This window comes from Pezoporus occidentalis, unplaced genomic scaffold (assembly GCF_034315485.1).
Source record: "Pezoporus occidentalis ecotype Australia unplaced genomic scaffold, CSIRO_AGI_Poc_V1 ctg3, whole genome shotgun sequence".
Taxonomy (NCBI): Eukaryota; Metazoa; Chordata; class Aves; order Psittaciformes; family Psittacidae; genus Pezoporus; species Pezoporus occidentalis.
The window spans coordinates 10335928-10363733 of NW_026914940.1; the positions used below are offsets into that span (position 1 = coordinate 10335928).

At 39.7% G+C, this 27806-nt stretch overlaps 2 protein-coding genes across 4 annotated transcripts in view; one reads left to right on the forward strand and one right to left on the reverse strand.

Moving 5' to 3' along the window:
* NSMCE2 (NSE2 (MMS21) homolog, SMC5-SMC6 complex SUMO ligase) overlaps nucleotides 1–223 on the reverse strand; it is a 133685-nt gene extending 133462 nt beyond the window's left edge. The window contains exon 1 of one of the 2 annotated variants that reach the window (XM_062627058.1): nucleotides 101–223. The gene's annotated coding sequence lies outside the window, so the exon portion shown is untranslated. The remainder of the gene's footprint in view (nucleotides 1–100) is intronic. The other variant, XM_062627057.1, reaches the window with a different exon arrangement.
* On the forward strand, nucleotides 26–26759 carry WASHC5 (WASH complex subunit 5). Of its 2 annotated transcripts, XM_062627026.1 has the most exons (29): nucleotides 28–120; nucleotides 1929–2229; nucleotides 4556–4701; nucleotides 5739–5823; nucleotides 6063–6163; nucleotides 6992–7184; nucleotides 7761–7913; nucleotides 10432–10545; nucleotides 11617–11788; nucleotides 12620–12747; nucleotides 13826–13955; nucleotides 14960–15072; nucleotides 15636–15802; nucleotides 16428–16503; nucleotides 17180–17290; nucleotides 17452–17592; nucleotides 18253–18333; nucleotides 18976–19077; nucleotides 19692–19871; nucleotides 20800–20924; nucleotides 21554–21716; nucleotides 22370–22472; nucleotides 22575–22654; nucleotides 23257–23360; nucleotides 23786–23915; nucleotides 24031–24127; nucleotides 24774–24927; nucleotides 25209–25296; nucleotides 26334–26759. In XM_062627026.1, exons 2-29 carry the CDS (start codon nucleotides 2044–2046, stop codon nucleotides 26388–26390), a joined length of 3480 nt encoding a protein of 1159 aa, XP_062483010.1. In that variant the 5' UTR covers nucleotides 28–120; nucleotides 1929–2043; the 3' UTR covers nucleotides 26391–26759. The 2 variants fall into 2 exon arrangements, with proteins under 2 accessions (XP_062483011.1, XP_062483010.1); XM_062627027.1 differs by lacking the exons at nucleotides 24774–24927; nucleotides 25209–25296 and having other exon boundaries at nucleotides 26–120.
* Nucleotides 26760–27806: the final 1047 nt, after the last annotated feature.

Genomic DNA, 27806 nt, shown 5'->3' on the forward strand with positions numbered 1-27806 from the left:
CGCCGAGAGCCGCCGCTGCCGTCTCCCCCCCAGCTTCCCGGTTCCGCAGCTCCCCGCCGGTGCCCGCGGAGCTGAGCGCCCCCTCGATGCCGCTGCTTACCGCACCAACGGCAGGGCAGGGTGAGCCGAGAGGCCGCTGCGTGAGGGGAGCCGGCGGGAGCGACGGGTGGGGGAACGGTTGCCGGTGGTTGCCCGAGGCGGGGTTCAAACCGGGAGGGAGGGCGCCGGCGGGAGGGAGGCGGGAGCGTTCCAACGGCCTGGGGACACGGAGGGAGTACCTCAGAGCCGCGTCCGAGTGCTGCGGGGTCTGGAGCCAGCCGTGGGCCTGCAGAGGTAGCTGGTGGCAGCACCGATGACCCGCACCGCGACTCCCGGTTCCCGTTTGGGGATGGGAGAAGCTCTGTCCTCTCGGTTGTTTGGTGAAAAACCAAGCCAACTCGTAACTGCCAATAAATGTTCTCGCTTGGAGTACTGTGTGTAGTTCTGGTGTCCCCAGCATAAGGACATGCAACCCCGTGCAATGCTACAGGCTTGGGGAAGAGTGGCTGGAAAGATGCTTGGTGGAAAAGGATCTGGAGATGTGGACTCAGAGCTGAACGTGAGCCAGCTTGTGCTCAGGCAGCCAAGAAGCCAACAGCATCCTGGCCTGTGTCAGCAATAGCATAGCCAGCAGGGCCAGGGCAGTGATCATCTGCTTGTGCTGGGCACTGGTGAGGCTGCACCTCAAATACTGTGTTCAGTTCTGGGCCCCTCGCTACAAGAGAGACATTGAAGTGCTGGGGCAATGGAGCCGGTGAAGGGTCTGGAGCACAAGTGTGATGGGGAACGGCTGAGGGACCTGGGGTTGTTCAGTCTGGAGAAGAGAAGGCTCAGAGGGGACCTTATCGCTCCCTACAACTGCCTGAGAGGAGGTTTTAGTGAGGTGGGGGTTAATCTCTTGTCCCAGTACCAAGTGATAGGAGAGGAAGAAATGGCCTCAAGCTGCACCAGGGGTGGTTTAGATTGGATATTAGAACAATTTCTTCCCAGAGGGGGTGTTCAGGCATTGGAACAGGCTGCCCAGGGCACTGGCAGAATCACTGTTCTGGAAGTGTTCAAAACCGTGTAGATGAGACTGTCAGGGACATGGCTTAGTGGTAGTCTTGGCAGTCCTGGGGTAATGGTTGGACTTGATCTTAAAGGCCTTTTCCAACCTAGCTGATCCTATGGAGCTGCTGGAGCAAATCCAGAGTAGGCCACGAGGATGATCAGAGGTTGGAGCACCTCCTGTATGAAGACAGGCTGAGAAAGTTGGGGCTGTTCAGCCTGGAGAAGAGAAGGCTGCGTGGAGACCTCATAGCAGCCTTCCAGTATCTAAAGGGGGGCTATGGGGATGCTGAGGATGGACTCTTCATTAGGGACTGTAGTGATAGGACAAGGGGTAATGGGTTCAAACTTAAACAGGGGAAGTTTAGATTGGATATAAGGAAGAAGTTCTTTCCTGTAAGGGTGGTGAGGCACTGGAATGGGTTGCCCAAGGAAGTTGTGAATGTTCCATCCCTGGCAGTGTTCAGGGCCAGGTTGGACAGAGCCTTGGGCAACATGCTCTAGGGTGAGGCATCCCTGCCCATGGCAGGGGGGTTGGAACTGGATTATTTTAAGATCTTTTCCAGCCATTCTATGGTAAACACAAAAGCTTATTTTTAGCAATGTGGTGCTCTCTATCTTGCAGGAAACACGTCAATAAATAAAACTGACAAAGAAATGCAACCACAGCATGGAAGCTGACCAGCAATATTATTCAGCAATAAATAAAGGACTGGAGCTGTATGGTTTCCACTTGTTATAGAAGTTTTCTTTGTTTCTAAAGCCTATTACAATCACTGTTGGTTGTAGACACAAAGTGGCTACTATAAGCACTCTGAATGTGTGTGGGTTTGTTTTCACAGGTTATTAATGGCGCAGCTAGTGTTGTCATCAGACTTTCTTCATCAAATAACCTAAAGGCTAACAATCAGACTCCAACTGCAGGACTCCTGCTGCTCTGTCACGTCCAGCTCCACCATGGTTGATTTCCTAGCTGAAAACAATCTCTGTGGTCAGGCAATTCTTCGAATTGTCTCCTGTGGAAATGCCATCATTGCAGAACTTCTGAGACTTTCTGAATTTATTCCTGGTGTTTTCAGGCTAAAGGACAAAGCTGATCAACAGAAGTATGGGGATATCATATTTGATTTCAGTTATTTTAAGGTAAATCCTTTTACTGTTAAACTTGACCTTAAAGCGTTGGTGTCCTGCATGAGGATGCTTCAGGTTATGAAACAGCCATTCCTGACTATTGTGTTTATTAGAAGCATTCTTCAGAACTGACTGTTACAGCTTCTTACTTGCTCAGATTTACCAATAATTCACCAAAGCAAGATAGCAATTGGGATACGCTTGCATCTTAACATTCTGCTTCTGGGCTGTCTTGTATTTTATATCCTTCTGATCCTACTCAGCCTCATCTTGCTCATTTCAATAGGCAGAACAGCTTAGGGAAGGTTCTGTGCGTGGAGCCCTAGGCAGAATAAAAGTATAACTGGACCTATGCTAAGAGTATCAGGGCAAGAAGGGGGTGGTAGTTGTAAGTGCATTCAAGAGTGGTCCCAGCTGCACCTTTCAAGATGTTTGATTAGTCATCCAGCCTGTGAACTTAAGTTGATACTGATTGTATAAAACTTGAGTATTGGGTCCTGGGGTGTGGCATTATTATTTTGATTATTGGTGTTTCCTGCAGAAATATTAAATTATACTTTCACCAGCAAGTTCTGAGCATTTACAGTTGGTTGTTTTCTTTTGGAGCAGTACCATGGGCAGGATGCCATCTTCATTTGGTTATCTGTAGCTTATTCTTTGCAGCCATGAAAACTGCTTTCCTGTTTGACAGTGCTGTGATTGTTCCTTCACTGGACTTGTCACTTGTGCTGAATAAAGAAATAAATCAAAGAGTAGTGTCCATGAGGAACCCTTATTTCCCATACAAAATTAAGCTTCTTGCAGTACCTATTTCCTTCTGTCATTCTTCAGCATGAATACTAAGGAAGTATGTAGGCTGACTTTATCTGGATTGTACAATACAAGAAGTGTCAGTCGTAAAGTGTGTGGTGGGAGGAGGTTGTGGGATATTTTTAAGAGTTGTAAATTTCAAGCACTGACTGTGAGCCTTGGACACTGAAAACTCTGAGCACAAAAGATTTCCCAGATAACATTAGATTGAAGTGCTTGACGGAAGTCTTCTCTTTTCTTACACAAATTACTTGAAAACTTAAAAGCAGATAGGTATAATTGATAAGAAATACAATTATCCCTAAAATAGCAGGATTTTTAAATGTTAAGGAAGCACAACAGTGCTGCTGCTTTTCAGGGTAAGCACCCCAAAAGCCATAAATGACGTACTTCTAAAGCAGAGATTAGTGAATTTACATCTATTTTCATTGCAAATGATTCATTTTGGTATTCATGATTCTTAGACTTACCTAATGAGAGATTTGAGATTTTGAATATTCAGGCTGCTTACTTTGTCGTTTGAACTTAATAGGCAGTGTGGGGCCTGCTTTATCCTTTGTTTTATGTAGGTATTTTGCACAAGAAGAGCAGAAGAGCATTTTTAAAACCACACAAACATTTTCAGCTGGTTGTTAACCTTGATATTTTAACTCTTCTTAGCTATTTTTACAGAGTTTTTATTGACCAAATCCCTTTAAGCAGTGATCTCATACTGTCGTAAGTGGTCTGTGGAATGACATTAACAGTATTTTCAATGAAATGTCAACAATATTTCCAATTAAACATTAACAGTGTTTTCAGTTTAGTGGCAATGGTAAGACCAAATGATGGGTAGGAGAAATGTTGACAGTGGTAAATAGTTAGAAAAATTTGTGCCATTGCCTTAAGGAAGTCAGGCTCTTCATCCAACTCTTTTTCCCCCACATAGTTGTTAATGACATTAACATGTTTCTGCATTAATTTGGAAGACTAACCTAGATCCAGAGTTTGTTAAAAACAGGCCTAATACTTTTAAGCAGTTAAATGTATGGGATCTAGGTGTTCCTGCTCCGGCAGGGGGATTGGACTAGATGATCTTTTGAGGTCCCTTCCAATCTCCAGCATACTGTGATACTGTGATACTGTGAAGGTACTAAGCTTTGTGGGCCTCAATGTGAGCCAAAATTTCTATCTGGAAATCAATCAGATAAAATGTGTAAAGGAAAAAAAATCCAGCAGGGAGATTTTTCCCACTGCAAAAAGCACACAGTGGCTTCAGATATATTGGGACTTTACTAAAAACGTTAACTATTCATTCCCATTTGGTTACATGGGATAAATTGCATTTAAAATCATAGCAGGTTGTAAAAAGCAGAACTGATGTTCAGTCATAAAGTAGCTTGGAAAACTACAGATCCTTGTTTTGGTAAGAAATGCTCATTCTGGTGTTGGGTGCCCAGTGGTTGTATATGTTCTCAGTTCTACTGAAGAGAAATCAAATAGAGGTCAAAATCAAATATTGTGTCTAAAGATGAATTTCTTTTCTTAGGGGCCTGAGACATGTGAAGGCAAACTGGAAGCCAAACCTGAGTTACTGGATTTAGATGAAGAATTTCGTGAAAACAACATTGAAATTTTGACAAGATTTTATCTAGCTTTCCAGAGTATACATAAATACATTGTAGATTTAAACAGGTATGGTATCTTAAATAAATGTGTCTTTTCTCAGACTAGATTACTGTTTCGTCTTAATAATAAGCTTTTTCCTTAGAGACTCAATACACTTGCAACTGGAAACCTGGATTGCTGGAGTGAACATTAACTTTTACTCCTGCTTACCAGCTTAAAATATGACTTGTAAACATTTACCTTCTCTACCTCATTTCCTCAACTGTAAGCAAGAGCTGTTTTTCCTTCTTTATTGGAGATTGTCTTGAAGATTTCTTAATAAAAGGAGACTCCATATTATTGAACTAAGGGGTTTTTGTGGTCTTGAAAAACAGAATATCAGATAGGGTTTTTTTTTAATTTAGTTTTCATTGGCCTTATTTTCCTGAGCCTAATTTTGCATTGGAGTTGCCATATTCTCAAATTTGCTACTCTTACCTGTAAAAAACAATGTGAAAGGTATGTTAAATACTCTTAAGAAAAAATTTCCAAATAATCTTAAGCATAAGAATTGGCTTTGTTAATGAACTTATATGATAAGGTTGATTTTAAATACTTAGCAATACTTATTAATAAGTAGTGGTACTGGAATATCCTTTAGTAGGAAAAAATCTTCTGTTAATCGCAATGAACATACTCTTGTTTCTAGCTCTACTTTCAAAATTGCATGGTATGTCCAGGAGGCATTTTTGAGGTAACTTAAAAATAGACAGTTTTGCTAAATTTTGGAGTAGAAGCCTTTTCAGTACTCTCTTCTCGGGCTGTTATATACTCATAAGAAGATTAAGAAGATACTAGCTGTAATTTACGAAGTATACTCTAGTGTCTTTCACATACATGGTCAGGTTATGGAAGGAGGTTTTTGCCAACTGGTTGACTCTAGCTGGGTGTTCCAGCCTCTCATTTTATACTAGAGTATCTGTCTGAAAAACTCCATGCTTCTTGGACTAGGGAAATGGTCTGATGTTCTGCTGACTTTCAGAGAAAATTGACCGATTGAGCTGTGAGGACACATGAATTGAGAGCAAAATAGTCAATGACCATCTGTTTGTTATAATTCCTAGATATTTAGATGACCTCAATGAAGGAATTTACATCCAGCAAACATTAGAAACAGTCCTCCTTAATGAAGATGGCAAACAACTTCTAGTAAGTATTGAAAGTAGAAAATGAACCAACTAGTTTAGTGCCAAATTAGACAAAGATTTCGGCTTACCAAATGCATGGAAATGCTATGACTCACTTTAAGGAGGACAAAGACTAAAAATCTACAGCCATTTTTTCATATTGCATTGACATATGTAGTTCACTTTGGGTTAGTTTGCCAATACATGTTTGTTTTTACTACAAAATCGTGTTTCTGTGATATCCTTCCTTCCTTCTTCCAGTGTGAAGCACTCTATTTATATGGAGTCATGCTATTGGTCATTGACCAGAAGATTGAAGGAGAAGTCAGAGAAAGAATGTTGGTTTCCTACTACAGATATAGGTAACGTATATTGGTATGCAGAAGCCCTCAAGGCTGAAAGAATGTAACATGCAATATAATCAGTTACCTGGGTTATCGAATTGAGGTGAATGGAAATATGGGCACATTTTCGATCGACTGACTATATACAGATAGACTGAGAACTGAGCAGAGCTCTCTGAATATCAACAGAACTGTTTGCTTTAGCTCTGCTTGCAGGTCTGGCTGAAAAACTGGAGCAACAGATTTTTCCTTCCGTCACAACAGAAGTTTGAAGTCCAGTGGCAAATAAACATTCAGCTAAACCTTTAATGCTTTGCTTTAAAGCATTAGCTATGAAAGTATCTTAGGTTTCCAAACGTGCAAGCAAATTTTGGTGAAAAGTCCTATCTAGATGATAAATGTGTCACAGGTCGCACTTGTAGTTACACAGCTTGATTAGTCAAACCAAAGGTAGGTTGCCAGCATCATTGCATGACAGGGTCTCAAAAGGTATCAGTGCAAATCCTTTCACACATATAAAAAAGGGGACATACTGTTCCTATGCTTCTTTGCCTGTTTATGCCTCTTGGTATCTAAACTCTGAATATAAAGCTACTTGTTTCTGTTCCTTGGGTAAAGTTCATTTTTTTGTGTTTTCTGTGCTTATCTGGGATTCCAGTATGGACATCTATTAGTGTCCTCTTATAATATGATGAGCATTATATTCATGGAGTAAACAACCACAGATCTCCCACACCTTAGTGTCTCATCATGTTCTTGGAAGAAAGACATGGTTACAAGGAGAGGGAGAGGAGGAAATGGTTAGGTCCTACAGCTCAATTTTTGTTCCTTTCTTTTGTGAAACAGTGCAGCCCGTTCCTCTGCTGATTCCAATTTAGACGATATCTGTAAATTGCTCCGAAGCACTGGATACTCGAGCCAACCTGGAGCTAAAAGACCTCCAAACTACCCTGAGAGTTACTTCAGCAGGGTGCCCATAAGTGAAACATTCATTAGCATGGTTATTGGCCGCTTACGGTCAGATGACATTTATAACCAGGTAAGTTACTGTGAGATAAATGAAGGATCTAAAGATGAATGGAAAACGGTTTCTCAGGTTAGTTATTCAACTGTGGCATCCAAAAAAAATAAAAATCAGAGAATTACAGTGGTTGGAAGGGACTTCTTTGAGATCACCTCATCCAACCCCCTGCCTTAAGCAGGGTCAGCTAGAGCTGACTGTATCCAGTTGGGTTTTGAGCACCTCCAGAGGTGCAGACTGCATGACCTCTCTGGTCAGCCTGCTCCAGTGTTTGGCTAACCTTGCAGTAAAAAAAACCTTTTTTGTTTAATGTCTTTAAATCATAAATGATTGGCTGCTCTTAATAACTCATTCCTTCTGAGTTTCCAATTCTTTTTGTTACTGCAAAGAGATTTATCACCCCTCAGTAGACAATGTGTTTAAAAAGGAGCACTAATATCGCAGTTCTTAACTATGACAATTGTTCAGCTTACATAGTATCCTCCTTGCCTCCTAGTATCTATACACTATACTTTTTAATGCACCCCATAGTGTTTTCAAGTGGTTTATGTTGCATTATAATATGTTCTGTTTTGTTTTGTTCCCTTTTTCTAGGTTTCAGCATACCCATTACCAGAACACCGCAGCACTGCTCTGGCAACTCAGGCTGCAATGCTCTATGTGATACTATATTTTGACCCTTCTATTCTTCACACTCAGCAAGCAAAAATGAGAGAGATAGTGGATAAATACTTTCCAGATAATTGGGTAAATATTAATTCTCTTTTAAATCTGCTCACTGGATTTAATTTTATAGGAACAATTTACCTTATTTTTACAGTATACATTATAGAAAATAATCATGTCCTGGAACTAGAATAGATTCTTCAGTGCGGAAATTGTACTTTGTGCAGAGTGAAGTGGTCTGAGACAAACCTTCTGGATAAGCATGGAAGGCTATCTTTTGAAAGTACTGATTATCCTCTCAAATGCTTAAATAAGATACACTCTGATACCATCATGATAAAATGAATCATAGAAAAATGAAGGCTGGAAAGTATTATAGGCATCTTCTAGTCCATCTTTGTCCTCCAAGCAGGGCTAACTTCAAAGTTAAATCAGGTTGCTCAGACCTTGCTCAGTTGGTTTTGAAAATACCTAAATGAAGAAACTACAGCTTCTGTGGGCACCTGTGGCTGTGCTTAATCCTGTCATGGTGAAGAATTTCTTCCTTCTTTACAACTGGAATTTCCCTTGCTGTAGATTGTGTCTGTTCCCTCTTGTCTTTTCACTCTGCGCTTCTGAGATAGGTCTGGCTCTGCCTTGTTCATAACTTCCCTCTAGGTAGTAGAAGAACAGTCAGGTCCCATAGTCATCTTTCTTCTAGCTTAAGCAAACCGATCTCCTGTGCCTCCGCTTACACAGTGGGTCCCATTAAGCGTCTTAGTGGACTTGTATTTGATTCATTCCAGTTTGTCCTTGTCTGTCTCATACTGAAGAGCCCAAATATGGACACATGACTCCAAATGGGACCTTATGAGGGCTGACTAGATGGAGATAATCACTTCCCTCAATCTGCTGAGTACAGTCTTGCTGACGTAGCCTAATGTCTGACTGCTTTTTGTGATGAAGACTGCATGTCTGATTCATGTTAAGTTTGTCCACCAGGGTGCCTAGGTCCTCTCCTGCCGAATTGTGCTGTTGCAAGGGTTTGGTTTTGTCCCAAGTGCAGGACTTTGTATTTATTATTCTTGGACTTCGTGTGGTTTCTGCTGGTGAATTCTACCAGCTTATCAGAGGACACTCTGGATGGCAGTCTTTCTCTCCAACAAATCCCCCCACATTGATGTTATTGAAAACTTGTGCAAGGATTCATTCTGTGCCATTCTCCAAATAACTTTAGAAGCAAAACCAGTCACTCCTTGCAATTCTGTAGACCTTTTCAGATGCAGTGTTCAAAATGGAATTACTGTGTGTTTCTCAGTATTGAGATGTAGGATTTCCAGAGGCCCTAGTCTGCAAAAACTGCTACTGAAATAGGCTGGCATGTAACAATAGAGTCCCTATGTAGTCTGTATCACGGGGAATCAGACTTACACAAATCAACTTATAGTTTCTTAATCTCTGTTGGTTTCAAATTATATTCTTCTGGACCAGAAGAGGAACAGTGAAGAAAGGAGGGAAGACACTGTAAGAGCTGGCTGTATTAACAGACATTAGAATCCCTTAGTTTCCAAAATACTGAAGGCTTATTTTAGAACTTGACATTGTGAATGTTTTATTATGCCAGCATTTTTACTCACTTGACTTCATAGTACAAACTGTTACTTTAATACAGCACTTATTTTCTTGTGATGGGGTATGGATGAGCTGGTTGTATTGTACAGAATACTTGACACTTAGGCTGGTTTCAAATGATTGTTAGCAGTTGAAGTGTAGCCTTTTGAGGAACTGTCATCTACAGGAAATAATGAGCTTCAACAATATGAGAGGGAACCTCCTATCAGCAGAGCAGTGTCCCATTTGCCTTCACTGGCTTCCTTTTTGACACTGTCAGAAGAGCTCAAAAGCTGACATTGTTCTCCTAGATGTGAGCATCCCTGAATGGAAGAATATTGGAGCAATAGCGTGACAAAGTTCATAATGCCACAGATCTGTATATCCTTCATCTTTCAGAAACCCAAGGCTTCCATTTTTAATCAAGTGTCTTACAAACACATGTAAATCAATCACAATTCTTTATTTTTAATCACACTCATACTTGGGCTCATTGTCTGAAATCAATTGCTCTTTGATCCTGAAATGTCACAGCATGGAAACATAATTTCCTTCTCTTTGTGTTCGCCAGAGAAGAAGCATTAAATTACATCTCAATTTGGACCTTTGGGCATTTTCAGAGTAGGATTCTTTCAGATAATTTTCCCCCATCATAGTTGTTTCCCCAGTTGCTTTCACCCCATCTTCTGCATAGCATCATAGAAATGAAAAAGAAGTCATTAAGTTCAGGGGGAGGAAAAATAGAGGCCAAGGATCATAAATAGTGACTGAAAGAACTATCAGTTTGTTTTCAAAGCCGAGCCTCTAATTAACTGTGTACCTTTTACTTCAAAGCCTTCTTACTCCTTGATTTCCAATGGTGGTGGAGCAGAAACTACAGCTACCCAAAAAGTTTAGCTACCTCATATTTATACCCAGAGCATGCTGCCTTCTGCTTATATTGCTAAATAAAAAGTATGTCTTTTCCTTAATATAAATGCAACTTCTTGTTTCCTGCTTCCAATCTTAGGTGATAAGCATTTACATGGGAATCACTGTAAATCTAGCAGAAGCATGGGAACCCTACAAAGCTGCTAAAACTGCCCTCAACTACACGCTGGATCTTTCAAATGTCAAAGAGCAGGTATATAAACCAGAGTTCAGTATTTTTAGCAAGATTCAAGCTGTGTGGTCATCTCAAGTATATTAATACGACATTGATAATGCATGGCTCTTTGTTTCTTGGCTACGATTATTTGCATTACATTCACATACAATGCTTTGAATATGTAATTTTTAACTTTGAGTGAAAGATACTTCAGTGTTTCAAAATCTAGTTTTTGCAGCACTGCTTGTTTCATTTCCTCTTGCAGTGTTTGTTTCTCCTAAATGTTTCTGTGTTCTGACTTGACTAAATAGATGTTAGCACTCATCATGTTGTTCAGTACTGGGATGTCTTAAGCTGACTGTAGTGTTTGGTCTTTTATAGATAACGGTTTTTAGAAGTTACAGATTTCTGCTGACCAAGCGTGGAACTCATCAGTTTTAAATGGGGCATCCCAAATGCAACAATAATCTGCAAAAAGGATCTGATTTAAAAGAGTGACACCAGAATATTGTGTGATGCAATGCAGTCAGTTCTTTTGATGGGAAATAATTATTTCCATGCCTAAAAATCTGAATAATATTGTATACCCAATCAACAGATTGGTTGACTGATGAGAGCTAAATGCCTCCTTATAATCTGACCCCAGTGCTCAGGGGAGAACACACAGAAGTGTCTAACTAGGAGAACTGTACTATGTGTTATGTAGCAAACTTAGGGAATACAAGTAGAAATATTTCCTTCATCTTTACGAGAGAAGTTCACTAAGTGGAACTGACATTTAATTCGTAACAAGTATTTCCATTCTGGAACAGATTGTTGTTGTTGTTCTTCCTGATTAGGCAATAAAATACTAGTATCGTTTTTTAGGAATAATTTCTAGAGAGTACATAAGGGAACGCAGGAAGTTTACAAGTTGCTTTTTTGAAACATGCTTCTTGCCTAGGCTCTTTGTTTTAAAATTAACTTGCATCCTATTACTACTAGTAGTAATGATAAATTTCATAGCACTTTCTCAATCTATGTGCCCTTTAAGTTCTCTGGGAAGCCACAGTCACATTGCACAATTAAGGCAAGGATTATATTAATGCAAGCTTTGTATATTTGAAGGCAAGCAGATATGCTGCAGTCACTGAGCGAGTGCACACCCAAATACAGCAGTTTCTGAAAGAGGGCTGTCTAAGAGAAGAGCTGGTGCTGGACAATATTCCGAAGCTGCTGAACTGCCTCCGGGACTGCAACGTCACCATCCGCTGGCTTATGCTTCACACTGCAGACACAGGTAAAACTTCATGCACACCTTTCATTACAGAGCTGTAAATCCTGCTCTAGAGATGCTCCATGCTGATCCTGAGGGAAGTTCACTGTGTGCTGCCGTAGAAGTCAGAAGGGTTTCATCTAGTGTTTTCAGGAAATTATTGAGCTGTTCCTTTGCTTTGCTTAGTCTTCTAACTCCTTTGGCTGAACCAGCACATATTCATTGCCTGAATTCTTGTGAGCCAGACACAGGTATAAAAAGTCATGATCCTGTCAAATAATACTCCACAGGAAAAATATGGAAACTTTATCAGATATTCCTCTACCTTATCACTTAAAGCATCATTCTGAAAGTTTTACATAGCACCAGAATGAAAGCAGTAGCCAATTTCTTAATGTCTTAATGATTAATAGTTTAAAACCAAGTGTTTTATTCTGTTGAACTGAAAGTCAACTGAAACTGAATAATGTCTCTCAGATGAGTTTGGATTTGTAAACTTACCTATTTAGACACTGTTGGTTGAATGCCTATGCTATCTTTGAGGCTTCTTGGTATATGAGAGGGCTTCTGTTACACCTCCATGTGTCAGGTGGAACAAATTCTCATTTAGTTCGCAGAAGCCTGAAGAAGAGTTTTAAGAAGGCTGAAGCACCCCAGAAACCTTAATTCTTTCCTGTTCTAAGGAAGGCTCATACAAGGAAAGTTCGTAAGATCCATGTAAATGAAGAACAAGTGGGGACTTAACATATCAGAGCAAAATGCTTTCAAGTTTTGGTAAAAAGAGTCTATTTACAAAGATTGAAAAGCTTGGCCAAATTCTGTAACAGTGGGGAAATGCTGTCTTTCCATTTTCAGCTTGTGATCCAAATAACAAACGTCTCCGCCAGATAAAGGATCAAATTCTAACAGACTCAAGGTACAATCCCAGGATCCTTTTCCAGCTTCTTCTGGATACGGCTCAGTTTGAATTCATTTTGAAAGAGGTAATGTGCTGCTGTCTTCTTCAGTATTTTCCCCTGGATGGCAGAACAGAGCTGAAGACTTCAATAGTACTTGTACATTTACCAAGCAGTCCACTTGCAAATCACAATGATAATTCCCTACATTAATTGTGAGTTTTCTATAGAAGATTACAAATGACTGTTGCTTGGAAGTGACTTTTGCAGTCTCCTCAGTAATTGGCAGTTTTCATTCTTGCCCAGCATGTTTATGTTTATCCAGGATTCTGTATGAACATCCTGGTAACAGATGTAATAAAATCTGTAGAGGACTCTGCGGAAGTTTTTATCCTGCGGAGGTTTTTATACCTCTCTTTTTCAGGCAGAAGCCTGAAAACAGACAGACGCCTCTGTATGTTAAGGATATGCTGCTAAGAAAACTCTTAGATCTATGTATGAAGTTCTGCCATGTCTAAAAGATTCCACATTGATACTCTGGTGCTAACCTGGTAGAATTAAGAGTGTGCTTAAGTTCACGTTTCTCTGGATAGGCTGAGATGACTATGTGAAGTATAAGTCAGCCTTAGACCTAAGTTTTCTAGGATCTCTAAGCTAAAAACGTTAACAGGTATTTTTGTAAGTGGCTAAAAATCAACAGTATCTGCATCATACTGTTTTTTAAAATTCAGATAATTTCCATCACTGTATGTCATCATAGAATCATAGAAAGGTTTGGGTTGGAAGGGAGCTTAAAAGATCATTCACTTCCAGCCCCCTGCCGTGGACGCAGAGGCACCTTTCACTAGAGCAGGTTGCTCCAAGCCCCATCCAACCTGGTCTTGAACACTGCCAGGGATGGGGCAGCCACAGCTTCTCAGGGCAACCTGTGCCAGTGCCTCACCATCCTCACAGTAAAGCAGAGCCGGCATCACTGACGGGTTGTCCATCACACCAGCTGCATTTCTTCATAGTTTTAATTTGGTATTTAATATTCTGGCAAGGTCTTGGAAGTTACATAGTAATCATCATAAGTCTGTTCCACCTGTTTTCAGAACTTATATTTCATGTATTGTAGTATGCCTGCTCTCCAGTTCAGTAAACCAAATGCTTCCTTTTGCAATAGATGTTCAAGCAGATGCTGTCAGAAAAACAAACAAAATGGGAGAACTATAAAAAAGAGGGATCTGAAAGGATGACTGAGCTTGCTGATGTCTTCTCAGGAGTTAAACCTCTTACTAGAGTGGAGAAAAATGGTAACTATTAAAAACTAAACTGGAGGAGGGGGGGGGAATAACTTTGTTTATTTCTAAGCTGATACCCAAAGAAAATACATGACACTAATACTGATAATAAGAAAAAGAATTCATGTTTCTCAGCTGCTCCAGAAGAGTCTTACATGTATCTTGATTAGGTTTTCTGCATACATTCAATATGTATGCCCTATTTAGGTACCTAATCTTTAGATGGCCCTATTTTTGAAAATGTTTTTATTACATTTTTTAGGTATACCATCTAAGACTATGAAATGCCAGTTCCCTTCCCTGTGTTTAATGGAGTTCACGTTACTCTGTTCTATGTACAAAGGATCATGAAGGTCATATCCATTAAATATAGGGATGGTTGAATCTCTCCTCTCATTCTTTTACTTCTTGACTGCACTGAGTGGTATTCTCCAGTGACTTAAAAGTGTTGAATCTGTATTTTTTCCAAATTTCTTGCTTTGTTTTTTGAAACTTTTATTTTTCTTTCCTTGACCTGGTGTAAGAATGACAATTGTACATAACTCTTACTTGACCAGGAATACTGCTGAAGGTGTCCACCTTAGGGCAACATTTGCGATCGATCCCAAACAACGGAACTTAGAATACAGGCAGTTTTCTCACTTGCTGCCACATAAAACCAGAATTACCTTACTGAAGTATTTCCCTTTACCTTTTTGATGTTAGCAAACTTGTAGCTAAAACATAGAAATTACACCTGCCAAGGCAATTAACGTTGTAATACAGTTCATAAAGCACAAATTCGTGATTTAAAGGGCTTTTTCTCTGTATAGGTTTTATAATGCACATTTGTGTTGGTAGTTGTTTCTTTTTAACATTGTATGTGAAACTTCCCTGAGCATTTGTCACTTTACAAATCTGGATGTTGAAAGACCAGAAATGTAAAATTAAAATGAAAACTTTTAAAATAACCTTTGTGTCTTTGTGGTTTTTCACACATGCAGAGATTTGATTCAGTTTTACTTGTTCTCACACAGAAAATCTTCAGGCATGGTTCAGAGAAATCTCCAAGCAAATAATGTCTCTAAACTACGATGATTCAACTGCAGCAGGCAGAAAAACTGTGCAGCTAATACAGGCATTGGAGGAGGTATGGCAAAGGAATTTTGACATAAATGACCTCAGCCTTTTGAAAAATAGCATTTGGTACCCATGCACTGACTTCCAGTAGATGAGTTACAGATCTGCAGTTTAACAGTTGTGTCTTTAGATCTTTGCAGCACTTCCTTATAGACCTTGTGATTGTAAAATAAGAGATATCATGAAAATCATGCCACCTGGAGCTGCAGCTTAGGAGGGTTTTCAAAGTGATGAGTTCAGTATTAAACATCCGGCAGCATTACTCATTTTTTTAGAAATTCTGAAAAGAAATCCATTTGAAGCCAGAGAGGGTAATTTGAAAAGCAAAATAAAAATATCCATATTTGTTTTGTGTGCAGATCTTCTCCTTCCAGGGTATAAAAGAATACTCAAGATGGTGTTACGCAGTACACCTCCTCGAGTAGCTTTGCGACGGTTCTTATTCAACACACTCTAAAGTAGTCCAGGATTTGTTAAGTGTCTTACTGTAATAATGTCATGAAGAAACATGTCAGTTTACTGATTGCATTTGTATTCATGCCCTTAAAGATGGGGTTTGTTTTTTAAATACAGGTCCAAGAGTTTCACCAGCTGGAAGCTAACCTGCAGGTTTGCCAGTTTCTGGCTGACACCCGCAGGTTTCTCCATCAGATGATCCGAACTATCAACATTAAAGAAGAGGTCTTGATCACCATGCAGATTGTTGGTGATCTTTCGTATGCTTGGCAATTAATTGACAGGTATCTTAGCAGGAGCTTCTTCCTCCAAGTCAGTCATCATTTGTGAAACTTGTGGGAAATAACCTGTATAAATAGTATTATTACTATAAACTGTCCAGTTTAGTAATGGTCTTGAAGCCTTGTTTTATGAGTTGTTGAGCATAAGTCTCATCAAGTTGAGTGAGAACATGCCAACAGCCATCTTTGGCATGTTGTTAGCTGCAGGTTAGGCGATACTGTAACTTTTTACTGTCTGTCCTGTTCTAACTATAATGATTTTCTAAGCTTCTATCTCCAGCTTTTAGTCTAGTTAAGTGTCCTCCAAAATGCTAGAATTCCCCTTTCAACCAAAAATGAACAAGGAAAGTAAAACGTTAGAGAATACCTTTTCCGTGGTGTGATTACGCTGAGCTGCTTGGCTATTAATGCTTCCAGATGCCCTTCCATTTTGCCCCACCTACTCCTTTATCATATAGGTTTTTCTAACCAGTATCTCTAAAGACCAAAATCCCCCACTACTGAAGTTCTTCAGTGGTCTTCTGTGCCATTTCTAGATTACACTGGTGCTGATGACATATGATTTAACAGCTGAAAATAAGAGTTTCAAGGGAAGAAACTGATTTGTTTTGTTTGTTTTCTACCCCAGCTTTACATCTATTATGCAGGAAAGCATAAGAGTCAGTCCATCTATGGTAACTAAACTCAGAGCCACTTTCCTAAAGGTAAGTGTGAACAGCAGTTAATGTAATGTACTTGAACACTGCAGGTCAACCAAAGCATTTGTTAAATAGGCCTTAAGTCTGTGAAGTCATAAAAGGGTCAAAACTTCCTTTTGCCAACATTGTCTACATCCGTATTTTTTAGACTGTATTAAATTAACTCAAGGTTAGTTTTAAAGAAGCTTAAACCAAGTTACATGGTTTTTTAATGTAACCAGTTATATTGCTGTTGTTGGACAAGTAAGTCTCATCATCCAGCTTCTACCTATTACAGTTATTTGCTAGGGACATTGGATGGGATCCTCTGCATATGTATCAGAGGAGGCTGAAGGAATTACAGAAGTTATGTTGGCTATGCCCTTTGTCTGTCATGATGAAGATCTGGAAATGTTTTCTGTAGAAAAAAGAATGGGAAACAGTATGAGGGAAGGTGTAAAAATACAGTAGCAAAATAATAATAAGAGGAATTTAGCCTTATAGACCATTGGACCTTTTGACTTTTACTTTTTTTCTTCTGGTTTTGTTTTTTTATGTATTGGCAAACCTGATATAACATTGCTCTGTAGGAAGAATCCAGTGCTTTGAATTGTCAGTTAAGAGCCTGAGCAAGAGAATTCAAGCATGTAATTTACATTAGAAAAACAGACATGTGCAATTAAAATGTTACCTTTATTTCTAGCTTGCTTCTGCTCTTGACTTGCCACTTCTCCGCATCAATCAAGCAAACAGCCCTGATCTTCTCAGTGTATCACAGTATTATTCTGGCGAGTTGGTTTCCTATGTAAGAAAGGTACGTGTTGGAAGAAACAGAATTCTCTTGTTCTCTAATTACATTTTCTTAATTGAAGGTTACTGGGTGATCTTTAAGGTCCCTTTCAACCCAAAGCATTCAATGATTTTTAATTTTTTATTAAGAATGTGCTGACTCTGTTTCTTCTCTCATTTACAAAGGTTCTCCAGATAATTCCAGAAAGCATGTTTACATCTCTTCTCAAAATTATAAAGCTTCAGACTCATGATATTATTGAAGTGCCTACTCGCCTGGATAAGGACAAGCTGCGAGATTATGCTCAGCTTGGACCACGATACGAGGTGCAGTTAAAACAGGGAATTCCAATAAAGCATACCTTATAGGTGGCCAGCTTCAGCGTAAATTTAAATAGGTACAGCTCCGCAGACTTATACTCCCACAGTGAACTTGGATTTGTTGACTGAGTAAGAATTAAAAATGACTAGTGTTACTGAGGTGTCATGAGGACAGATGAGTCACTTTTGCTCTTTTATTTGTGAAAGTTTAAAATGTTGATCTTGCAGAAAAGGGAAAGAAAACCAAATGCAATTATAAATAAGCATAAAGATGTTGAGACTTATTTGCAGGAGAGAGAACCCTAAAAGCCCAAGTCTGAAATGAAGCCCTCTGCTTCTGGAATGCTTGTTCCAGAAGGCCTAAGACTGAATAAGCCATCAGGGTTAAGCTCTTTGCTGCCTTCAGATGTGAAGACAGGATGGAGGCACTTTGATTTGATCAGTTAAAGCTGTATTGCTCATCAGCTTTTTGGCTGTGCATTTTTTCCTGTGCTGTCAATTATACTATAAAAAAGTATAGAACACGATGTAAAATTGAAACTATATGAGTGCAAATTTAATCTAAAATAGGAAGCTACCACTGGAAAAGAACTTTCATCTTTTTAGAGTAAATATTTGAATCTATTGCTTCACTTCAATAACTTGTGTTTGCTTTTTCTCTTAAAGGTTGCCAAGTTAACCCATGCCATTTCCATCTTCACTGAAGGTATCCTCATGATGAAAACTACTTTAGTTGGTATCATCAAGGTAATATTCCATTATTTAAGTAGGAAAAAGTCATTTGGTGGCAGTTAGCACTTTAGCACAGATATTTCAGCACATTAAGACCTCGAGGGAAGCTAAAAAGACAAGAAAAAGTCAGTTTGCATATGAATTTTCAGTGATGCCAAACTTTGCATCTGGGTAAGAACCATATTAAGGTAGTTAAGAACCCACAGTCCTCATTGTAAATAGATTCATCAACTTTGATGGATGATCTTTGCTTTTTTTTCCCTTCTGGAAGGCATTTCTGAAGAACTGTTTCTTCCATTGGCAAAGACTGCATTTCCTACATTAAGATACCTCTTTCAGGACCATGAGCAAGGATTCTTGAAAAAATACACACTTCTTAATGCATACTGGCTTCTTATAATTGTACAGCATTCCCCATGGATTATGAGACAAGGGTGAATATGGGAACTGCAGACATTTGCTGCTCAAGTTCAAAATGTACTATCCATTAGAAGTATTTAAATATTTATTCTTTGGACAGGTGCTGGTGGGAAAGTACTTCTGTTTGCAGTGCTTTCCAGTTCACTGTAAGCACTTAATAGCTCCATACAAACTAAACCCTTTGTATGTGTTTTTATACCTTTCTGACTTTAAGAAAAAAATGTTTCTTCAACTTAGGTGGACCCAAAACAGTTACTAGAGGATGGAATAAGGAAGGAGCTGGTAAAACGGGTAGCCCTAGCTCTTCACAGGGGACTTATCTTTAATCCCAGAGCCAAGGTGGGTAAAAGCTTGATTTGATTTTATATTTTATGTATCTTGGCTTTGGTGGGACCTCTTCTATTCTATTAGTTTCTAGAAAATTCATACTTGAAAAAAACCTGCAACTTTTGAACTTTTTAAAGGTTACTTGTAATGACTTATTTAATATTGAAATGAGGTTTTAAACTGCTAAGAATAGACAGAATTCAAAACACTTATTTTTTTTCCATTGCCAAATGTCCTATCAATTCTGAGTTCACAGGTCTGTCTTTGTAACGACTGATGATAAAACATGGTATGTATAAGCCAGGTAAATGCAGAAAGGCAATGGTAGAATAAGGAGTGCGAGTCCTTGCTTTGATCCTGTCCAAATACTTGAGTCTCATAGATGAATCAATAGTACCACAGAAGCCTAAAATAAACATTAAAAGCAGGAAGGAAAAATACTAAGAATTATTTCAGATATCAAACAACCTTTGACAAATTTCTGTGCTTTTCAGTTCTGGCTGGAGCATAGTGAAATCCTCCAGAGGTGGCTGTGTAAAGGCATTTAGAAGCCTTTTACGTTTTCTTTGTATTCTGCCTGTTCACAGTTTTGTTTTTTTCTTTTTTGGTGTTTTTCCCATCTGTAGCCAAGTGAGCTGATGCCCAAGCTGAAAGAAATGGCAGCTACAATGGACGGGTTCCATCGCTCATTTGAATATATCCAGGATTATGTCAACATATATGGTTTGAAAATATGGCAAGAGGAAGTGTCTCGTATTATTAACTACAATGTGGAACAGGAGTGCAATAACTTCTTAAGAACAAAGGTGCTAGTCAAAAACAAGTAAAAAGCTGACAAATGTCTTTATATTTGGATGTTAAAGTTTGTGGCTGATCAAGCATATATACCTAATTGTGCACAGTTTATACTGGTGTGACTTCAACTAAATGTGCTAACTACTGTGTAAAACATCTGCCCCCAGCTTTTTTCTGAATGATTTCAGCATCCCCACTGCATTAGTCATACATAAGAAGAACAAAGTACCCTAAACAGGATATTTTAGTATCTCTTGCCAGTGAATAATATCTTGGAATCATTGGACACCAGGTTGGAAGGAACCTCAGGTATCATCTGATCCAACCTTTCTAGGCAAAGCATGACCTAGACTGGGTGTCCCAGCACCCTGTCCAGCTGAATCCTAACCAGTGTTGGGAAATCCACCACTTCCCTGTGGAGATTATTCCAATGGCTGGTTGCTTATGTTGTGAAAAATGTTCCTCTTGTGTCGAGTCAGAATCTCCCCAGGAGTAACTTGTGCCCATTACCCCTCATCTTTTCCACGTGACTCCTTGTAAAAAGGAGTAAAAAATAATTACTGAATCACGGTAGTCATCTCTGAATCTGTTGTTAGCCATGAGAATGTAGGTGAGGGAAACTGCAATAGTTACTGGCTCTGCTTCACAAGTGGTGGACTGACAGATCTTAAATTTGGCTAACAAAACATTGGCTAGTCTTACTGCAGAAGGGAAGAGATGCAGTTCTCACCAGGCATGTAGGTAGTTCTCTCAAACTCCACACTTACTTTCTGCTTGCTCTTTGTCATTAGGCTCATTCCTTTTGATTTATTTGGTTTTTAGAGTGTTTTGCTGTCTATAATTTGAGATAACTGTTTTACAGTGTAAACAAAAGGAATAATGTTTCTAATCAAATTAAAACTGCAATGGTAACACTGCAAATTAAAACTTGTTTTTCAGATTCAAGACTGGCAAAGTATATACCAGTCTACTCATATTCCAATACCAAAATTCACACCTGTGGATGAATCTGTAACATTTATTGGTCGGCTTTGTAGAGAAATCCTGCGGATCACTGACCCAAAGTAAGTACTGTGTGTCCACAAGCTTGTGTTACAGCACCATGCATTGGATTGCTCCAATTCCACCATATACAAACAAGAAAATATGCAACAAATAGTTTTTGCTTAGCTATCACATCACAATTTTTACCTAAAACCAAATCTGCCCAGTCCTGTACATTTTAAATATTAGTCTAGAAAAGCTGTGATTTTAGCCCAAGAAGGAACACAGTGTGTTACATGAATAGAGAAGAAAGAAAACAGGGGTGACAGAATCCCTGTGGAGAGAAGAGTAACTAAACTTCACCTGAGATGCTTAGAGTCATAGAATCATAGAATAGTTAGGGTTGGAAAGGACCTTAAGACCGTCAAGTTCCACCCCCCCTGCCATGGGCAGGGACACCTCACACTAAACCATGTCACCCAAGGCTCTGTCCAGCCTGGCCTTGAACACTGCCAGGAATGGAGCATTCACCACTTCTTTGGGCAAGCTGTACCAGTACCTCACCACCCTCACAGTAAAGATCTTTTTCCTTATATCTGACCTGAAAAGAGTCTTTCTAATCTCTGGCTGAATAACACATTACTCAGATTAGCACAGGAACTATCTGCAGAATATTATTCTGAAGTAGTTGTTTGTTTATCTCCCTCAGAATCACATGTTACATTGACCAAATGAATACTTGGTATGATATCAAAACCCACCAGGAAGTAACCAGTAGTCGTCTTTTCTCTGAGATCCAAGATACTTTAGGTACCTTTGGCCTCAATGGCTTGGACAGGCTGCTGTGTTTCATGATTGTAAAGGAGCTGCAGGTAATTTCTGAACTCTGATTTCTCAAGGTCATGATGCTTTCATTGTTGAATAGCTTCTAGGGAAATAAAAAAATCTGTTCATTTTTGAAATGCTAAGTTGAAATCAAATGCATTTTAAAACTGTGTGTTCAAGCATGAAGGTAAGAATATACTTGAAGGTAAGAATTCAGTTTCAGATATAATCATGAAAGTCAGTACTCTTGAATAAATGCTGCTGTGTAACACCAGGTTGTGTGTTACATCAAGCACTGGATTGCAAGGAATCCCTTTTGGAGGTGTACACTTTGACCCGAGATCCACTTTTAAGGATGCACAACTTCTATTTTTCTGTCTAGATATCAAAAAAAGAATTAGATCATTTGGGTGATATAAATATTTATATATCATATATTATATTATCAATCATATTATATCAAATATTATATATATTTATATAATATTTATATGATCTAAATAGGGTGTCAATTCTTTGTAATGACTTTTCCCCAATGCCTTTATGTGAACATATTGACGAAGGGGATCCATGAATTGTCCTAACAGTGATTAGCATAATTCAGAAAATCACAGAGTCTGACTATGGAATTCCTCAACTCTTTGTCCATGGAGATACTGTACGTGTGTGAGGATTTTACTTCTGTCTTTCTTTTATTTAGAATTTCCTCAGTATGTTTCAGAGAAATATATTGCGTGACAGGACAGTACAGGATACCTTAAAAGCACTTATGAATGCTGTCAGTCCTCTCAAAGGAATTATAGGTAAGTGCTTGCTGGTTAAGACAGAAGAAAGCCATTGTCTTTGTACACTTGTGTTTATTTTTCTCGTTCTTTTTAATGCCTCACCCTTTTTTCTTTTCTCAGCAAATTCAAACAAGGTTTATTCCACAGCAACTGCAAAAACTCAGAAGATCTGGACAGCATATTTAGACTCCATAATGAAGGTAGGTTTTACCTGATCCCATTAACATGTCTCTTATCATCTCTCTGTAATGATATTTTGCGACTAGTTCTTTCAGAGCACTGTGAATGTTTGTGTGTGTTACTGAAGAGAAGAGGAAAGGTAAGGGAAAGAAGGGAAAGGTTGACTGCAACAAGCCTCTCTGATGTTTTTATCCCTGCCATTGCTGACCTAAGGTCTGGGGAGAGATGGGGAAAAGAGTACAAGCATTTTCACTTACCAATGGAAAACCAGCAAGTAACTGGGGTTTTGTACCTGTTACCTTTTTAGTGCCTTCACACTGTCTCTATTTGCTACCATGAAGTCTGTGTAAATCTTGAGCACTGTGACTACTATTCTCCTTTGACCACACTCTGCAACTGGAGTCTGTCAGCTCTGACTGCTGGCCCTGTGACCAAACTAGGGAAGTTACTCCTACCACTATGTATGTCCCTGCTTTGGGCAGACCTACAAAGGCTGTTAGCTGCAGAAAGTAATCTACTTAACTGCAAACTGTTAGTAAGCTTTTCCTTAGTTTGATTTTACTCTTCCTTCATTGCATTCAGTCTAACACCTCAGCCTTTTTATGTTTGTTTGATTCAACAGGTTGGTCAGATGCAGATTTTGAGACGCCAGATTACCAATGAATTAAACTACTCCTGCAGATTTGACTCCAAGCATTTGGCTGCTGCTTTGGAGAATCTCAATAAGTAAGAAGCCAAATGTGCTGAAGAGCTGCATGTATCACTGTGGTGTAATTGTTATCAACTCAGCAATCCTTAAAATCTAGATTATGGCAAAATGCAGAGTCTGAATGCATTCAGGTTTTTGTTGATGAGTATTTGAATTTGAACCCAACAAAACCAGTAAAGATAAGTAACTTTGCAAGTAATCTGGTTCTACCTGGATTTGAGGTCAGATTTGGGTGAGAAGAATGAGCAGTGAGGATGTGTGATGCTGATCTTGAAACAAATCTGATGTTTGTAAAAAGATGCTCCAAAAAAGGTGGTTTACTCCTGCTTATAACCATGTACAAGTTTGTCCTTGAGGGTTTTACATTACTATGACATGTGGCTTTGTGTATTGGTGATAATTTAAATAAGTATTTAATATAATCAATTGGCTTTCCTTTTAGAGCAATACTGGCTGACATTGAAGCACATTATCAGAACCCATCACTACCTTATCCTAAGGAAGACAACACTCTTTTGTATGAAATCACAGCCTATCTGGAAGCAGCTGGCATTCACAATCCATTAAATAAGGTCAGTCTTGCATTCCAGTACTCAGTACCGTTTGCTTTTTCTGTTTTATTATTAACTGAGGAAAAAAAAAACATACCTGGAAGAACTGTGTTCCTCTTTTGTCTTTTCCCCTCAGATCTACATAACAACAAAACGTCTGCCGTATTTTCCCACTGTGAACTTCCTCTTTCTAATTTCCCAGTTCCCGAAACTTCAGTACAACAGAAATTTAGGTATTGTCTAAGTTGTTGTTTGACTAAATCTAGTGAAAACTGTTGTGAAACCATCTGTAGAGAAGATAGTAAAATTATCTGCATAGAAATTCTAGTGATAGGATAAGGGGTAATGGGTTCAAACTAAAACAGGGGAAATTCAGGTTAGATCTAAGGAGGAAGTGCTTTACTGTGAGGGTGGTGAAGCACTGGAGTGGGTTGCCCAAAGAAGTAGTAAATGCCCCATCCCTGGTGGTGCTCAAGGCCAGGTTGGACAGAGCCTTGGGTGACATGGTCTAGCATGAGGTGTCCTTGTCCATGTCAGGGGGGTTGGAACCGGATGATCTTCTGGCCCTTTCCAACCCAAACCATTCTATGATTCTATGTCCAGGCAGATTTGTTATAATATTGTAGCCAAATACAGTGGAGTAGGAAGTGGACTCCAAACTCCTGACTTTTTCATCCTATGCCTTAGTTAATATCATTAAGCCATTTGCTGTGGAAGAAATGCAGTTGTTACATTAGTTTTCAAGTTTTCTGTGTGGGCAAGGAGAAGGGGAGGTACAGAAAAAAAACCCTCAATGGTTTTAGCTAATTTAGCCTCTGCTATAAAGAATATGTTCTGTTTTATAAACATGTGCTGTTTTGGGGTGGGTTTTGGGCGCAGGAGTGGTGTGCAAGCGGCCGGCTGACCAGATTGACTGGCTGCCTCTAGTTCTGGGACTCCTTACCCTGCTGAAACAGTTTCACTCAAGATACACAGAACAATTTCTGGCTCTCATCGGTCAGTTTATTCGTTCAACAATGGAGCAGTGCACAAGGTATCCATGTTTTACTCATTCCCTAAGGATCACCTCTGTGAAGAGGACTTCAGTAGTATTATCACTGCCTTTTTAGTATGTTTTTCTAGCAGAGTATATTTTACATAACAACAACAATATATTTGACTAAGTACAAGATTAAAATACTGTTTCTTTCTGTAATGGAATCACGTGGTACCTGGTGGAGATGGTGGTGTTTGAAAGCTGGCATTTGCATGTAATTTTATCCAAGCGACTGATCAGCTAGTAAGTGTTTGCTCTTCACGGTGGTTGAATTTTAGCCAGAAGATACCAGAGATGCCTGCTGATGTAGTGGGTGCCCTCATGTTCCTGGAGGATTACATTCGCTACACAAAGCTACCAAGGAAGGTAAGAAACCCGTGCCTCCTGTATGTAGCAGTGAGCAGGAGACCTGTTCAGGGGAGCTACATTTTGGTTTATGCTGTGGTTATGTACTAGCAGTTTGATCACATGTATCTACTCTGGAACCTGCATCATCTGTAAGCACATACCTAAAATAATGGACTTGCTGACTTTGCCCAAGCAGTACTGACCCTTTTCAGGTGTTCTGTAAAAGACTGCCAAAAGGAAATAGAGGTGAAAAATCTGTGGCCTGATAGCAATGGCTCATAACAAACTCTTTTACCTTCTATGAGCTACAGTTGTGTTACTTACGTACTTTGTGTAACTATTCTTATATTATATCATTATGGAAAAACTATTTTCTAGAGGGGATACAAAATATAGAAAGGATTTCTATTTTGTGCACATTTGAGGCTGTTCCATTCAGTCCTCGGAGAGCCTGTACATTGCTGGGAGCTTTTGGGAAAGGAAGAAATAAAACAGAAGTTCAGAGATGTTGCAGAATTAAGTAATAATAAACAGCAGTATTATAAATGCAGGGCAAAAAAGCTAAACAGCAGCTTAAATTTTGGTGAAACACCATCTCCAGTCCTTGATCCCCTTCCCTTCCTGCCAATGGCTTCCCAGGCACCTTCTTTATTTCATGTGCAAGGGAAGTTCTGAAAGTCTGGTCTTGTAGAGACTGCATTTGAAGATCACAGAATCAACCAGGTTGGAAAAGACTTTTAAGATCATCAAGTCCAACCTTTACCCCAGCACTGCCAAGACCACCACTAAACCATGTCACTGAGGGCTTCATCCACACAGTTTGTGAACACTTCCAGGGACGGTGGGTGGTTGTGAACACTTCCCTGGGCAGCCTACTGCTATAACTTATTTTTAATGCCCCATGTGAATAATCCCATTGGCTATAGGCTGTACCTCGATGATTCAGGTCAGAACCGGTGCTTGGTTCATAGATCAGATGTGCTTGTTAATGGGTGACTCGAGCATACAATGAATAATGAAGAAAACACCTAACTGTGCCTTCCTGTTTACTCCAGGTTGTTGAAGCCCACGTGCCTAGCTTCATTTTTGATGAATTCAGAACTGTTCTATGAATATGGAGAAGGACCAAGTCTTTCCCCCAAACCTGAACAACAAGTTAGGGATGGGGGATGAGACAAGAGCAGCTTTTCAGAATTGTGTCTTTTCTGTGCTTTAAGGCAGTTCCTGCAACTGTCCCTATGGACCGTAACCATCAGCCCTACTCTATGTAACTAACACTTGTTTAAATCGTGACATGAGACACAGTTTGTATCTCATCCACGCAGTGTACATTTTGTATTGTGCATTATAAATGCTGTATGGAACTGTTTGTGTATAAATCATGTAGGTTTTGTTCTGAAGAGCTATCTGTGGAAGTCTGACTTTTATATAGCAAAGAAGCAATGAAATTGGAAATAAAGGTGTTGGATAATTTGCCAGGACTGATGATTCCCAAGTGTCAATTTTCCTGTTTAAAGAGCAGTTAGTGAGAATGTGCATACAGTGAAAAGAGGTTTGGTACCTGCCTCTGCACTACACAACGCTGATTTTCCTCTGTAGAGGACAGAAAGAACTAAATATCCATGGCTGAAACATCCTGTTATGCTATTGAAAAGCACACATATTTCTTCTAGTGCAACAGTAACATAACTAATGTTGGGGGTGAGTATTCGGGTAACTTTCAGTCTTGGTATGGAACGTTTTACACCTGGTGTAATCTTGCTTGGGGCTGCTGTGGGAAGGCCAGTGGGATGTTATTTTGTCATTGGGACAGCGTGGTGGTTACCAGACTGGAAAGGAGGATGCAAATGCAAGAGATGAAGGGAAGGGTTTCTTGCGAAGAAGTGTTCGTGGTGCTAAGGCTGGAGGGGCTAGATGGCAAATCACTCGTTGAAGAAAGGAAGAGCAAAGAAAGGGCAGAGCAAGGACACTGGTCCTGTCTGTGTCACGTTCTGGCTGCAATGAAGATGTGTTGTCTTCACCTACACAGGTACCCCAACCTTCCCCCTGGAAACAAGAGCAGGGACCATGCTCCCCTCCAGTACAGCTGATGCAGGGATCTGGCCCCACACCTTCCATCCCCGCTACAGTGGAGCCAGTATAGTAAATAACAGGTTTGGGCTCTGCTGGCTGCTGCTGCAGGAGCAGCCCTAATTCATAGAAATCACTCATTGCCACAAGAATAAACAGAACAAGATTAATGAATGTGAGAGGGAAAGCAGTGGATCAAGGAGACTTTGTAATCTTGCAGCTAGCAGGGTACCCACAGCATCTGGATCAAGCGAGGATCACATGGAAAACAGAGACAGCAAATACGTCCAGTCATAAGGAAGGTGGAGCTTCACCTCCTAAACCTCAGCAGCAGGTTTTTCTGTATGTTGAAATACAGGTGAGGGCTATGTCTATGCTGTGTGTCGCACACAGTGCATGAAGCAGGTGTTGCTGGGCTCAGCACGGTGCTCAGGAAGCCCCACATGGACATGTGCAGG

Excerpts from the sequence above, each read along its gene's own strand:
- WASHC5 (XM_062627026.1), top strand. The coding sequence starts at position 2,044 with ATGGTTGATTTCCTAGCTGAAAACAATCTCTGTGGTCAGGCAATTCTT. Across the intron at positions 2,230-4,555 it reads TTGATTTCAGTTATTTTAAG|GGGCCTGAGACATGTGAAGG; the intron begins GTAAATCCTTTT and ends TTCTTTTCTTAG. Across the intron at positions 22,473-22,574 it reads TCCTCTCAAAGGAATTATAG|CAAATTCAAACAAGGTTTAT; the intron begins GTAAGTGCTTGC and ends TTCTTTTCTCAG.